Here is a 15,167-nt window from a genome sequence, read left to right on the forward strand (position 1 = left end):
TATGCGAAGAAATAATCTATTCTCGATTACACAATTGGTGACAAACCACTGAATACAGTAACTACCGTAAAATATCTGAAACTAGCCGTCCTGAGCGATCTAAACTGAATAACCATGTGAAACAAATTATGGGGAAAGCACATTCCAAGCTGACGTTATTGCGAGAGTCTTAAGGAAAGGTAGTTCATCCACGAAAGAAGCAACTTACAAAACAGTTTTTCCACCTATTCTTGAGTACTGTTGACCAGTCTGGGACCCTTACCAAATAGGATTAATACAAGAGAGACAGAAAAAAATAGCCAAAGAAGAGTGGCACGTTTCGTCAAGGGATCACTGAGTCGACGCGAGAGCGTTAGGAAAATGTTCAACAAACTTTTGTGGCAGGCCAGACAAGAAAGGCGTCGAGCATCACGGAGAGCTTTATTCTTGAAATTGCAAGAGTATACTTCCCGGGAAGAGTAGGGGAACATATTACTTCCTCCGATATACGTCTCCCGAAACGACAACAGTGAGAAAATGCAAAAAATTAGGGCTAATACAGAAGTTTGCCGACAATCATTCTTCCCATGCTAGAGTCGCGAATGGAACAGGGAAGGGAGTATCAGTTAGTGGTACCCCCTGCCATATACCGTAAAGGTGACGTGCGGAGCATAGATGTACTCGTAGATGTGTGGACACGGCGATTTTTTTGTGCATCATTTACCATATACTCTTATATAAATGGTTCAGCTGAAGATGAAGAAAATTTATTGCAGTAACAATGTCAGCATCTCTACATAGGTTTACGACACAATTTATTATGACATTGAATTAGTGTATAATCGATATCAAGACTACGTAACGTGAGTTAAATATCAAGCTGAATTTTGTGATACAGGTGCAGTGGAAGAGCTGACATTGTGACTGGAATAAACTGTACAGCTGAAAGAAGCTTATATGTATGTCCTGTGCCTACAGTAGTCACGAGAAAATAAGAAAATTCTTTTGTTGTTGTTGTTGTGGTCTTCAGTCCAGAGACTGGTTTTATGCAAGTCTCCATGAGACTATAGTAACTACTGCACCCTACATCCTTCTGAATGTGCTTAGTGTATTCATCCCTTGGTCCCCCTCTACGATTTTTACCCTCCAGGCTTCCCTCCAACACTATCTGGTGATCTCTTGATGCCTCAGAACGTGTCCTACCAACCGATCCTTTCATCTAGTCAAGTTATGCCACAAATTCCTCTTCTTCCCAATTCTGTTCAGTACCTCCTCGTTAGTTACTTGATCTACCCATCCAATCTTTAGCATTCTTCTGTTGCACGACGTTTCGATACCTTCTATTCTCTTCTTGTCTAAACTATTTATCGTCCATGCTATGGTACAAAAGACTTCCTGACACTTAAATCTACACTCGATGTTAACAAATTTCTTTTCTTGAGAAACGCTTATCTTGCCATTGCTATTCTACGTTTTACATCTTCTCTGCTTCGACAATCATCAGTTATTTTGCTCCCCAAATAGCAGAAATCATCTGCTGCTTTAAGTGTCTCATTTTCTAATCTAATTCCCTCAGCATCACCTGATTTAATTAGACTACATTCCAATATCCTCGTTTTGCTTTCGTTGATGTTCATCTTATATCCTCCTTTCAAGACTGTGTCCATTCCGTTCAACTGCTCTTCCAGGTCGTCTAAAGAAAAATATAGTAGTCCTGACGTACACATTGAAATACCCGCTATAGGAGTCTAATCAAAATGGCGTGTCCCACAGATAAGGTGGCGTAGACTGCTAAGGTGGAGTAGGCAACCGTGTGGCAATTCGTTTCCTGAATTTGAGGTGGAATAAAGCTGTAGTGGTCTGTGCTGAGCTGACGCAAGTGTACGACAGCTATGCACCCTCGTATAACATTGTGGTCAGCTGGCGTAAACGTTTCCAGTATGGTCAAACAAGTCTACGTGACAGAGAACGAGGTGGTCCTGGTGCTCTAAGACCAGTGTATGGCAATCGAAGCGGTACTGGCAAAAGAGAAAATCGGTCATGGATCGGTTGACATCATTTTTGAACATAATGAACGACAGCACTCGCTAGGTTCCGTGACTGCTCAGCTCATTCGCAAAGCATCCAGAACCGAGACAGCAGTTGAGGTACAGCATCTGTGTCAAAACTACCCTCTAACCACCACGGACTGAAGATGAAAGGTATTCGCAGTTGCGAATAAGAACAACCATCTGCTGTATAAGGGAACGACGATAACGAAAGTGGGGGACTGATGACCTTCGCTGTTTAGTCCCCCTTAAACATCCCAAAAACCACCACCACCATAAAGAAAGTTTGTGATGGACCGGGACTCAAATCCGGAATCCCTGCTTTACGCAAGCGGTCGCATTAACCGCTTTGGCCAGACACAAACTTCCATGTATCGTTGTTCCTGCGTCACAGCCTGTATTCGTACACCATTAAGACATTTTAATTGAAAGTCGCTGCCGGGAATCACCGGACAAATACGATGTTGCAGTGTCTTTGTTGTTAAGGATAACAATGCAATGTTCCTTCGAACACGCATGCATGTTTGGAGGAACACTGCATCGTTTTCTCAACACTGGCACTGTCGCATTGTTTCCTAAACATCCAAAATGCAGACTTCTTCACCAAAGTCTCTCCCAAGTCAGTCATCATTCGAAAAAAATTGTCGCATTGAAGGGTGATTAGGTACAAAAGGACTAATACCATTAACAATTTTCATGCTCCTATCTTCATTTTTTGAGGTGTCGATTACAACTTTATGTCTAACCATCGTAAACGTAATGCCTGGTTGTTCGCATTTGCTAAATTTAACTCGGTCTACTGGATGAAATATATATTGCAACATAACGGACCGGCAGCAACAGGTACAAGAAATTAATCAGGTTCCCACATTATATTTGCCCGTTTATAGTATTTTTCAGGTCTGTATGTGGGCTGCTGCCAACTCCACCGAAACCTGGAAACGAACAGGCCTGCCTGAACGCCATACCTAAAGAGCCGAAAGCGACTGCCAAACATCGGTTCATAACTGCGAAAGACTCTAGAATCAAAGAACTTAGTGCGCCAACGATATAGCTGCCTCAAGCTTAGAGAGAAAGTTATCTGTGGAGCTTCAATTCACGCGTGATTAAAGAATTGAGGATCAAATATACTCCTTTGAAGCCCAGAAAAAACATTATGTTCATAGATACGTGAATGTTTACTTGGCTCAACAGTATTCCCTTGCCTAAATATCGAGAACGTCAGTTTTAGTACCAACATGAGGTACCGTTTGAGTAAGCGCACACTGTCACGGTCCTTAAAACGAGCAACAAAGGGCTCACTATAACGAAAGGAAGTAGTCGCGTGTGGTTAGACGCGTCACGTCAGTACTCCGAGTACAGATACCATGGCGTCGGTTGCTAAAAGGAAAGTAACCGCTGCGTTATTTGCCGCCATAGTGGCCGGCGCGAAAACAGACAACGGTCTTTATGCGTAAAAGGAGGATGAGCGGAGAGGAAGAGAAGCTTAACTTTTCTTCGAAACAAAATTCTTTTAGAGTATGAATACTTATGTCGTAGCTACTCTGTACGACGAAAAAACCGAAGTACCACGAAGAAATTATCCGAATGGTACGGAAATCTGCAGATCTGATGTACATGTGCAGGCAAACAGTGATTACAGTTTCTGTATTCGAGAGAAAGAGCTTTTCAAACTGAGCAGGTCAATAATGAGTTCCTCTACATCTAGCCCTTATGCAAACAGTTATTCGGCTCCGCATTGATAGACTGACTGAGTTATTGGATGTCCTGCTGATGGAAATGGTGCCGGGTTCTGTCCACGTGGTGTGTTAGATCGTCAAATTCCAGAACTGGTTGGAGGACCCTGTCCATAACGCTCCACACGTTCTCAACTGGGGAGAGGTCCGGGAACCTTGCTATCCAAGCACGAAAACAAGCAGCAAAGCTTTATCTTACGTAAATGCAAGCCCAGTATGGAGAGGGCAATCAGAATGACATCCCTTCGCTGTCTGGGTGCCACGAGACACGTCTTCTGCCTGGAATTACACTGAAGTTCTGCCTGGAATTCCACCGGAGTAGAACTGTCTTCAATATGGGTCCTACTTCGAACTGAGTGCTGATGACCAGCGAATGCGGCATTTTGTCGATCTCACGCGTCATAAAATGACACGATATCTCTCAGGAGGACATTGAACAAGTCTGTCAATCAGTGCCGCGCCGAATAACTGCTTGTATAAGTGCCAGAGATGGACCAATGCGTTATTGACATGCTCAGTTTGTGAAGCTCTTTCTCTTGAATGAATCATCCCATTTTTCTGAAACTGTAATCATTTGGCCGGCCGGAGTGGCCGTGCGGTTCTAGGCGCTGCAGTCTGGAACCGAGCGACCGCTACGGTCGCAGGTTCGAATCCTGCCTCGGGCACGGATGTGTGTGATGTCCTTAGGTTAGTTAGGTTTAATTAGTTCTAAGTTCTAGGTGACTGATGACCTCAACAGTTAAGTCCCATAGTGCTCAGAGCCATTTGAACGACGATTCTGTCTGTATGACAGTGCATTCTACCATAAAGCAGTATCTCTGAAGCAATGATTTGTGGACAGTAATACTCCTGAAATGGACTGACTTGCCCACAGTCCGAACGGAACGCAATAAAACATCTTTAGGCTCAGTTAGAACGTCGACTTCTTAGCAGGCCCCAGCGCCATACACACTACCATCACTGAATTCGGTTCTGGCGGAAGAATGGGCTGGCAACCTCAACAGACAATAACACACCTCACTGAAGGTGTTCCCAACAGAGTTTAAGCCGTTATAAAGGGGAAGTGTAGACACATCAGTTGTCTCCCTATACTTTTGATCAGTGTAGAGTTGGCAAGGTGGGGAACAGCGAATTTAGTTAGTCTGCCAACTCGGTGGACACTTGCTGAAACAGAGTAAATTACACTACTGGTCATTAAAATTGCTACACCACGAAGATGACGTGCTACAGACGCGAAATTTAACCGACAGGAATAAGATGCTGTGATATGCAAATTATTAGCTTTTCAGAGCATCCACACAAGGTTGGCGCCGGTGGTGACACCTACAACGTGCTAACATGAGGAAAGTTTCCGACCGATTTCTCATACACAAACAGCAGTTGACCGGCGTTGCCTGGTGAAACGTTGTTGTGATGCCTCGTGTAAGGAGGAGAAATGCGTACCATCACGTTTCCGACTTTGATAAAGCTCGGATTGTAGCCTATCGCGATTGCGGTTTATCGTATCGCGACATTGCTGCTCGCGTTGGTCGAGATTCAACGACTGTTAGCGAAAGATGGAATCAATGGGTTCAGGAGGGTAATACGGACCGCCGTGTTGGATCCCAATAGCCTCGTATCACTAGCAGTCCAGATGACAGGAATCTTATCCGCACGGCTGTAACGGATCGTGCAGCCACGTCTCGATCCCTGAGTCAACAGATGGGGACGTTTGCAAGACAACAACCATCTGCACGAGCAGTTCCCCGACGTTTGTAGTAGCATGGACTATCAGCTCGGAGACCGTGGCTGCGGTTACCCTTGACGCTGCATCACAGACAGGAGCGCCTTCGATGGTGTACTCAACGACAAACCTGGGTGCACGAATGGCAAAACGTCATTTTTTCGGATTAATCCAGGCTCTGTTTACTGCATCATGATGGTCGCATCCGTTTTTGGTGACGTCGCGGTGAACCCACATTGGAAGCTTGTATTCGTCATCGCCATTCTGGCGCATCACCCGGCGTGATGGTATGGGGTGCCATTGGTTACACGTCTCGGTCACCTCTTGTTGGCATTGACGGCACTTTGAACTGTGGACGTTACATTTCAGATGTGGTACGACCCGTGGCTCTACCCTTCATTCGATCCCTGCGAAACCCTACATTTGAGCAGGATAATGCTCGACCGCATGTTGCAGGTCCTGTACGGGCCTTTCTGGATACAGAAAATGTTCGACTGCTGCCCTGGCCAGCACATTCTCCAGATCTCCCACCAATTGAAAACGTCTGGTGAATGGTGGCCGAGCAACTGGCTCGTCACATTACGCCAGTCACTACTCTTGATGAACTGTGTGCCTTGTTGAAGCTGCATGGGCAGCTGTACCTGTACACGCTATCCGAGTTCTGTTTGACTCAATGTCCAGGCGTATCAAGGCCGTTATTACGGCCAGAGGTGGTTGTTCTGGGTACTGGTATCTCAGGATCGAAGCACCCAAATTGCGTGAAAATGTAATCACATGTCAGTTCTAGTATAATATATTTGTCCAACGAATACCCGTTTATCATCTGCATTTCTTCTTGGTGTAGCAATTTTAATGGCCGGTAGTGTAGCACTAAGACATCACGTAGCGGCGCGCTTGCTGTGCAGCGTGTTATGTGTGTTCCTCGGTGAGTGAGGGCGGTGGCGGTGACGGCGTGTTGCAGGCCAGGCGGGCGTGAACCAGCTGGGCGGCGTGTTCGTGAACGGGCGGCCGCTGCCCGACGTGGTGCGCCGCCGCATCGTCCAGCTGGCGCTGCTCGGCGTGCGGCCCTGCGACATCTCCCGCCAGCTGCTCGTGTCGCACGGCTGCGTGTCCAAGATCCTGACGCGCTTCTACGAGACCGGCTCCATACGGCCCGGCTCCATCGGAGGCAGCAAGACCAAGGTACACCCGCCACCACTCGCGCCACTCTCTCTACCGCCCTCAGCGCCTTCTACTAACCGGCTAACCTGTGCCACAGCTGCACTTGCAGGTTGCCTATCTAGCAGCTTCCAGGAGCAACAAAAATTTAATTTGGAAATTATAAGATTGCAGCAATCAGCCGTCCTTGCTTAAATTTTATTATGCAGATCTAGATTTCATCTAGAAGAAGCTAGCCATTCTCAATGCTAAGAATACAAGACGTACGTGGTCAGATGATGTCATAAAAAGTTACAAGTAATGACTTAACTCACATTGTTTGTATATTACATACCACTATTATTTTCGCTCAATGCATGTAATTCCCTGTTGATCAGGCTTCACCCACAGTTCATTGAATTTTACTGTTTGCGGAAGGCAGGCTGTATGGAGAACACATCGGTTGGTTACATGGCGCCATCTACATGAACTACGTATATAAAATTCAAGGGAAGTAAACCGGGGCGGGCTGGCAGCAGCTTACAACGCTGCTCTACAGCCTACAGACTTTGTTTAAATAAAGGAAGAAGAAAGAAACAAGGTAAAACAGGCGATAAAATGGTGATTTAAAGTGTAAAATGGCGTAAAAATGCGGAAAGTTAAAACAGAAAGCAAAAGGGGTTGGCAATGTAGATAAAATACACAGGAATCAGACAAGTAACATAGTAGACACACAATTAAAAAACACGGCGACAGTCTGGTTTCTGTTCGCAAGAGATAAAAGGCACACCCAGCGACAGTATGATGGCCGTTCGCAACAAGTCCCAAAAAACACAACACGGAACACTCACTGTAAAACATGCACTGTAGAATACTCACTGGAGAACACTGCACTTAAGTGGTAGCACAAAGATGACACTCCCGAGCCAAAGGCAGATGGCGGGTGGGGGGTGGGGGGGGGGACCTGCAGGAGGGGGGAAAACAAGGAGGGAGGAGAGGAAAAAAACGAAAAGGGGAGGGGGGAACCAAGGAGGGAGAGGACTAATAAAGGGGGAGAAGGCAGACACGAGAGGGAATGACAGGAGGGAAATGTAAAAGGACGTGGGGGAGAGAAGGGGGCAAAGAGAGGAGAGGTGGGGAAGAAAGAGGATGGAAGGGGGGGAGAGGGAGCCCGGGAAAAGGACAGAGGAAAGGAGGGGGAGTAAGGATCAGAGTTGATAGGAGGGATAAATGGAGGGAGAGAGGGCATCATCCGGGAGGGGGAGTTGATGGAAGCCACCCTGGGAAAGGAGATGTAGGGTGTAGAGATGGAGGGTAGGGGGGACACAACGGTGAAGATGTGGCAGGGGGCGGGGATCGGAGAGGAGAGGCGCAACCAGGGGGTGAGGGGGTTCAAGACGGCGGGAGGTGTAGAGGATGCGGATATGTTCGAGGAATAGGAGCAGATGGGGGAAAGGAATGAGATCATAGAGGATCCGCGTGGGGGACGGGAGGCGTATACAGAAGGCGAGGCGGAGTGCATGATGCTCAAGGATCTGGAGGGATTCTTTATGTTGTAGTTCGACTAATTTTATATTTGCCGGCAAGTAGTAAAATGTCCATGTTCACTCCTTGTGAGTCCGTAATTATTATTAAAACATTAAATTACGTCAGACAGCTAAGTTTTTAAATTTTTTAAAAATTTATAAGACACAATAAGAGACTTGCTGTATACACCTATTAGTTGATATGGGTTAAATATTTTTATCTTTATATTATATCTCCCTTTATTAAAACATAGTAAGTATATTGCTCATAATATTTACTAAACAGTTCATAGATGGCGCCAAATGTCAGTCAGATGCTTGGTTGGTACTTTCTGGCTATTCCGCTATAGATATAGAGGGTACTAACCTCATTTTCCCTTAAAACCGATTTTCCTTGTAAATGCAAAACAACCAATATACTGAATTGCTGTTAATAATACTGTATATGCATCTGCGCTAACGTATAATGGAAGAAGTTCAGAATTAGAATCATCGTACTCATACAGTATTATGCAAATGGCAGCTATATATTTGCAAGACGGCAGCTGTTACCTCGTTCCCTCTGGGTCGAATCCTACACTGTTTCCCAGCAAGAAATCTCTAAACAGTTTTCCAGAACTGTGCATTTTTCATAATAACCTGATCATTCGTGAGGCTGCTGTTGGTATTTTTGTAATGGTCGAAGATCTCGAGCTCTTCTAGTTGGTCTAGGAGCCTGCCCTTCTCACACTTTTGTAGCAATGTCACATTGGATGTCAAAGTTGGCACATTATGTACTGCTGTAAGTAAATGCGCAGTCATATTCGATTTCTCCGTGGTATCTTTTCTTCCCAAAGCGACGTGTTCCGCAAACCTGATTTCCAGTCTCCTTTGTGTTTCGCCAACGTAACAGGCCTTACAGGAGATGGTGCCATGTAACCAACCGATGTGTTCTCCACACAGCCTGCCATCCGCAAACAGTAGTATTCAATTAACTGTGGGCGAAGCCCGATCAGCAGGGACCTATATGCTTTGAGCGAAAATAATACTGGTATGTAATACACAAGCCATATGAATTAAGCCATTACATGTACCTTTTTAAGGCATCATCTATGTACTTCTTGTATTCTTAGCATTGAGAATGGCTAGCTTCTAGCATAGATCTGCAAGTTCGACTGATTTCTGCAATCTATAATTTACAAGTCAATATAACAGTCGCTGGGTGCAACCGCTTTCCAAATGGAAGGTAACCTGATGAAAAATTTAATTTGCTGTATTTCGTATGATTATCGACCTCATTCAAAAAATTGAAATGCCTTCATAATCAACTCGATAACAGCTACACTGGGATGACAAAGGACGTGGGATACCTCCTAAGATCGTGTCGGACTTCCTTTAGCCCGGCGGAGCCCAGCAAGTCGAAGTGGCATGGACTCAACAAGTTGTTGGAAATCCCCTGCAGAAATATTGAGTCATGCTGCCTCTACAGCCGTCCAGAGTTGCGAATGAATCGCCGGTGCAGGATTTTTGTACACCAGCTGACATCTCGATTATGTCCCACAAATGTTAGATAATATTCACGTCGGGCGATATGAGTGCTCAAATCATTTGCTCGAATTATCAAGAATTTCAAATCAATGGCGAACAACTGTGGCCCGAGGACATGCCATCACTGTTTAGGGACGTGAAGTCCATGAATGGCTGCAAATAGTCTCCAACCAGCCGAACATTACCATTTCCACTCACTGATCGGTTCAGCTAAACCAGAGAACCCAGTTCATTCCATGTAAACACAGCTGTCATCATTATGTAGCCATCACCAGCTTGCACAGCGCCTTCTTATAACCTGAGACTATTGATCTACGCCACACTCGAAACGTACGATCAGCTCTTACCGACTGAAATAAGGACTCATCTGACGAGGCCATGGTCAATGAAGAAAACCATGGCCTGGTTTTCCCTTCGTCTGGGGTCCAACCGATATGGCCACGAGCTAAGGAGAAGGACAGGCTCTGCAGCCGATGTCGCGCTGCTAGCAAAGTCGCTCTCGTCGGTCGTCTGCTGCCACAGCCCACTAAAGCTAAACTTCGCCACACTGCCCTGGCGGATACGTTCGTCGTACTTTCCATATCGATTTCTGAGGTTAGGTGTCGCATTGTTGCTCGGCTGTTAGCACTGACAACTCTAAGTAAGCACCGCTACTCCCGGTTGTTAAGTGAAGGTCGTCGCCATTGCGTTGACCGTAGTGAAGGGTAATGCCTGATATTTGGTACTCTCGCACACCCTTGCCACTGTAGTCTCGGAATATTGAAATCTCTAACGATTTCCGATGTGGAATGAACCATGCGTTTAGCTCCAGCTACCATTTCGTGTTCAAAGTCTGTTAATTCTCATCGTGTGGCCATAATCAGGTCGGAAGCCCTTTTCTCACGAATCACCTCAGTACAAATGATAGCTCTGCCACTGCACTGCCCGTTTTTATCTTGTGTACGAGATACTACTACATGTGCGTATCACTATCCCACGACTTTCGTCACCTCATTGAATAATTATCGACCTCATTTAAAAATGCAAAATTCTGTTATAAACTTCTCTTTGTGAGACAAACATATGTTACTGGTTTGACACAAAAACTACAGTCAAAAAAGTATGTGTATATATTGAGGCAGTGTATCTCAAGGCGTGCTAATTACCCAGACAATATTCATCCAATATTTGGAAATGAGAGCACTTTCAACAAACCTTACACATAATTTCAGACCTTTACAAAATCTCCTATAAAGTGATGAAAGCTAGAAAGTTTATAGCTTACCATGTTTTCGATTTTCATGTAGTCAAACTGCGGCATTAAGCGTGGCGTTCTAAGTTATTACTTCTTTACCACTAACTCTATTCGTAAAACGTTTTGCAGACATTGAACGTAACCGCAAAATTACATCATGGCACGACGCAAAATTCGAGAGATATGACGTTTTATATATGGGAATTACATTCTTTAAAGAATCGGGTTTGGAGGGGGGTGAAGGGTTACTGGTGATACGTCTTTTACCTGAATCCAGTGGTAGTCTGGGTTCTGATTTTTTTTCATCTGTCGAATTGACTCTCTCGCCTTGTTTCCAACCGACCTGCAATGATTCTGCGTGTCCTACGGTACGTATTTCTCTTGATTGTTTCCACCCAGCGCCAGTAGATCCGTGTCAGATGTAGTTGAATTTATTCAAGGTGAAATCACCATGCCGCCGTCAGGTCAGCACCTCTTAAGTACATTAAATTGGCTTGTTTCAACAATATACTATGGTTATTTGTGAAGGAGTATGTAATGTTGTACTACAGACAATCATAAGCGATCTCATATCCATGCACAGTAATTTTGAGTTAAATTTGTATTAACACACTTGAGCGCTTTAGATGTTTACTTTATGTCTGAATCCTTGAATGTACACGATCATGCGTTGCTTTATTACTGCTGTTTGTACAATTTCTTTTAGGGGAAGCCTTTGATGCACAGTAGCTTTTTCATATGCATATCTAACAGAAGATGAGATCCGTTCTGTTAGCGGACTCTGACTTGAGTGGCATTTTGTCAGCGTCAAAAAGAGCACTACGAATCTTCTTACATTTAGGATTTCTGTGGCAGGGCCTCTTTTAGCTTGACTAGGTAGAAGAGGAGAGCAGAAGACTGTGAGGTTCTCTTATAGGATAAGCGAGAAAAATTAAAAAGGCTAAAAGTATACAAATCTCAATCAAAACCAGGTTTTGACATGCGATACGATATGATTACTGACACACAGTGACTGAAATTTTGTCACCACGAATATGTTAACATGAGTACCGCAGTATTAGACCTAATACAAAGTGTATAAAATGCAACCCGTACTTCTGTCTTCCAAAGAGAAAGAATTGTTTCTAACTAGTTCACAAAAAGGGAAACAGTCTGCGGCATGTCTTTGTATCACAGAAGGTGTAAACTTATTGTGATTATTACACTTCTGTACAATGAAATATGAGCCGTTAACTGTCTAACAATTTGCTAGCATTTCTATCAAATGAAAGTAAAATAAGAATAAGCTTTTATTCATTACTGTTCCTCCTAACATCAAATATGTTGTAGTACGTCAGTGGACAATTAAGCTGAAATAAAACCTTACCAGCACGATCGAACTAATGCTTTTCCCATTACAATATTAGTGAAAGAATTTTTGAACTATTTCATTAACTAATGTGCCAAAATATTTACTGAATTCAACTTAACCCACCATTAACAAAAGAAGTAGTAACGATGGAAAGGCCCGCCACGATTTCCTCTCCTGTGCTAATTTCTTCATCTCAGAGGAACACATACACCCAAAATCCACAATTACTTGTTTTAAATATTCTAGTCTCTACTTTGAGCGAATTGCGAAATAAACCAAGGAGACATTTGGAAAGAAAATTCAAGTTCAGGAGCAGAAAATAAAACTGAGCCTTGCCGATGTCATTCTGTCAAAAATGGCAAAGGACGTGGAAGAGCACTTCAGCTGGAAAGAGGTTATAAGATGAGCACAGAAAAACTAGGTTAATGGAATGTAGTCGAAATAAATCAGGTGGTGCTGACGAAATTAGGCCGGAAATGAAACACTAAAAGTAGTGGATGAGTGTTGCTATTTGAACACCAAGACAATTGACGGTGGCACAAGTAGGGAGGATATAAAATAAAGACTAGCAACAGCAACACAACAGTTTCTGAAACGGAACATTTGCTCAAACCGAATATAAATTAAAGTGTTAGGTAGTCTGTTTTGGAAGTATTTGTCTCGAGCGTAGCTTTGTACCCAAGTGAAACGTTGACGATTGACACTTCAGAGAATAAGAGAAGGTTTTGAAACTTGGCGCTAGAGAAGAAAGTTGACAATTCATGGGTAGATCAATTACTAATGAGGTGGTACTGAATTTAGTTGGAGAAAAAAGAAAATGTATGCCAAATTTGACTACAAGAAGGGATCGGTTGGTTGGTCATATGAGGCATAAAGGAATCGTCAGTATTATGGGAAGTTTGTGTGTGCAGGTGGGGGAGAGGGTAAAAATTGCAGAGGGTGAGCAAAGCTTGAGTACTGTAGGAAGGTCCAAGCAGATGTGAGCTGCAGCAGTTACTTAGAAATGTAAGAGGCTGCACTGGGTGTAATAACATGCAAATCTCCATAAAACCAGCACTCTCTCTGAGAATGGCATCAATAGCATATTCCAGTCTCTGTCCAGCGCTACAGTTTTCCCCTTTACAGCTCCCTTCAGTACTACGAACATTATCTGACAACTACAATTTGTTTCCAAATCAATTACTGCAATGACAAACTGCCTGTTGGCTTCTATCTCGGGTTCTTCGGTTGACGTTTGCTTGATGATTTTTCTGACATTTCTTCAGCATTGGTATTGTCAAAGCTTCACACTCCATTAGTGGTGGTGGACTGGAGTGGAGCTCGCGGCTGGAGGTTGTATGTACCTGCCGCGCCATTCTCCTCCTGCTACTTGCAACAGTCATTCGCTGCAGCACAGGAATCCAGGATCCGTTCGCCTGGAAGTTTTTTTTCTTTCTTGTTGGAGCTGTTCTTATGTTTGTGTATTTCCATTGCTTCTCTCAACAAGCGGGTGTGTTCGCTCTTCTCTACACCCAGGACTTGTCGCACGTGCTCTGCAACGACCGATTTCTCCACCTGTCCCAACCTGAAATGCTGCTTATGTTCTGTGATACTGGTGTTGACCGCCATTCCAACATAAACTTTTCCGCATGTGCATGTGGGTCCCTTTTCTCCTTCGCCGATCTGAGGCACTCTTTGACCTTTGTCGGGTTATAAATACTGTTTACTCCGTGTTTGCACAATATACGGCCGATTCTGTCCGGCCCTGGGAGTGTATGGCAAAAGGCCGTACCCGACTTTTCTTTCTCGGATGTGTCCCTTCGCCGAATTTTTGACGCAGCTATACTTCTTATATAACATTGCTCCTCAGAATCCTTTCCAGGTGTTGCATCTCGCATCTGAGTGCTGCGGCTCACATATTCGTCTTGCTCGCGTTACGAGCGTATTGATCATGGCTCTTTTTGGCTCTGCTGGTGATTGGACACACTGTGCAGGTATCGGTCCGAGTGTTTGGTTTTCGATACACGCTATGTCCCAGGTTTTCACTATCCCTCTTGACCATCACAGGCCGTCTGCTGTGGCCGAGTGGTTCTAGGCGCTTCAGTCTGGAACCGCACTGCTGCTACGGTCGCAGGTTCGAATCCTGCCTCGGGCGTGGATGTGTGTGATGTCCTTAGGTTAGTTAGGTTTAAGACGTTCTAAGTCTAGGGGACTGATGACCTCAGATGTTAAGTCCCATAGTGCTTAGAGCCATTTGAACCATTTGACCTATCACATCTAGAAATGGTAGCTGTTTGTCCTTTTCTATTTCCATGGCGAATTTTATGTAAGCTGTTCAGATGTATTTGGAAGTCACCGAGCTGTTCTCTACCATGGCTCCAAACAACACATCTGTGCCACGCCTAAGGCTTACAAGGTACCAAGTCCAGTTTCTAAATGTTTCATGAAGAAGTTTTTCACCACTGGACTATCCACGGTGACGTCTTCCTGCTGTTCGTAGAAGTTGCCATTCCACGTGAAGTAGCTTGTGGTGATACGTGCATGAAAGAGCTTGGTGTTGTCTTGCGGGAAAATGGAACCGATGTGCTCCAGAGAGTCATTGAGTGGCACTTTGGTAAACAAAGAAACGACATCAAAGCTGACCAGGGTGTCGTGTTGTCCAAGTTTTAGTTTATTCAGCTTCTCAATGAAATGCTGTGTCAGTCTTCCCACATGCGGCTGGAGTAGAGTGGCCAAGTGTTTTGCTATTTTATAAGTCGATGTGTCAGGGGCGCTAACAGTCGATCATAATGGAGCATTATTCTTATGGATCTTTGGTAAGCCATACAGCTCAGGTGGTAGGGTTTCTGTGTTGGTAAGGTTCCTCTGTATGTCCGCCGAGAGAGAAGACGCGTAGATTAACCGATTCGCATTCCGTGTGCCCAACT

At 44.5% G+C, this 15,167-nt stretch overlaps 1 protein-coding gene across 1 annotated transcript in view; it reads left to right on the forward strand.

Annotated features, from left to right (window-relative positions):
* Positions 1-15,167, forward strand: part of LOC126263395 (paired box pox-neuro protein-like) — a 304,751-nt gene that overhangs the window by 199,619 nt on the left and 89,965 nt on the right. Inside the window, exon 2 of the mRNA XM_049960490.1 lies at positions 6,448-6,668. Within this exon, the coding sequence (XP_049816447.1) occupies positions 6,448-6,668 (221 nt within the window). The remainder of the gene's footprint in view (positions 1-6,447; positions 6,669-15,167) is intronic.

The sequence above is a fragment of the Schistocerca nitens genome, chromosome 6, assembly GCF_023898315.1.
Source record: "Schistocerca nitens isolate TAMUIC-IGC-003100 chromosome 6, iqSchNite1.1, whole genome shotgun sequence".
Taxonomy (NCBI): Eukaryota; Metazoa; Arthropoda; class Insecta; order Orthoptera; family Acrididae; genus Schistocerca; species Schistocerca nitens.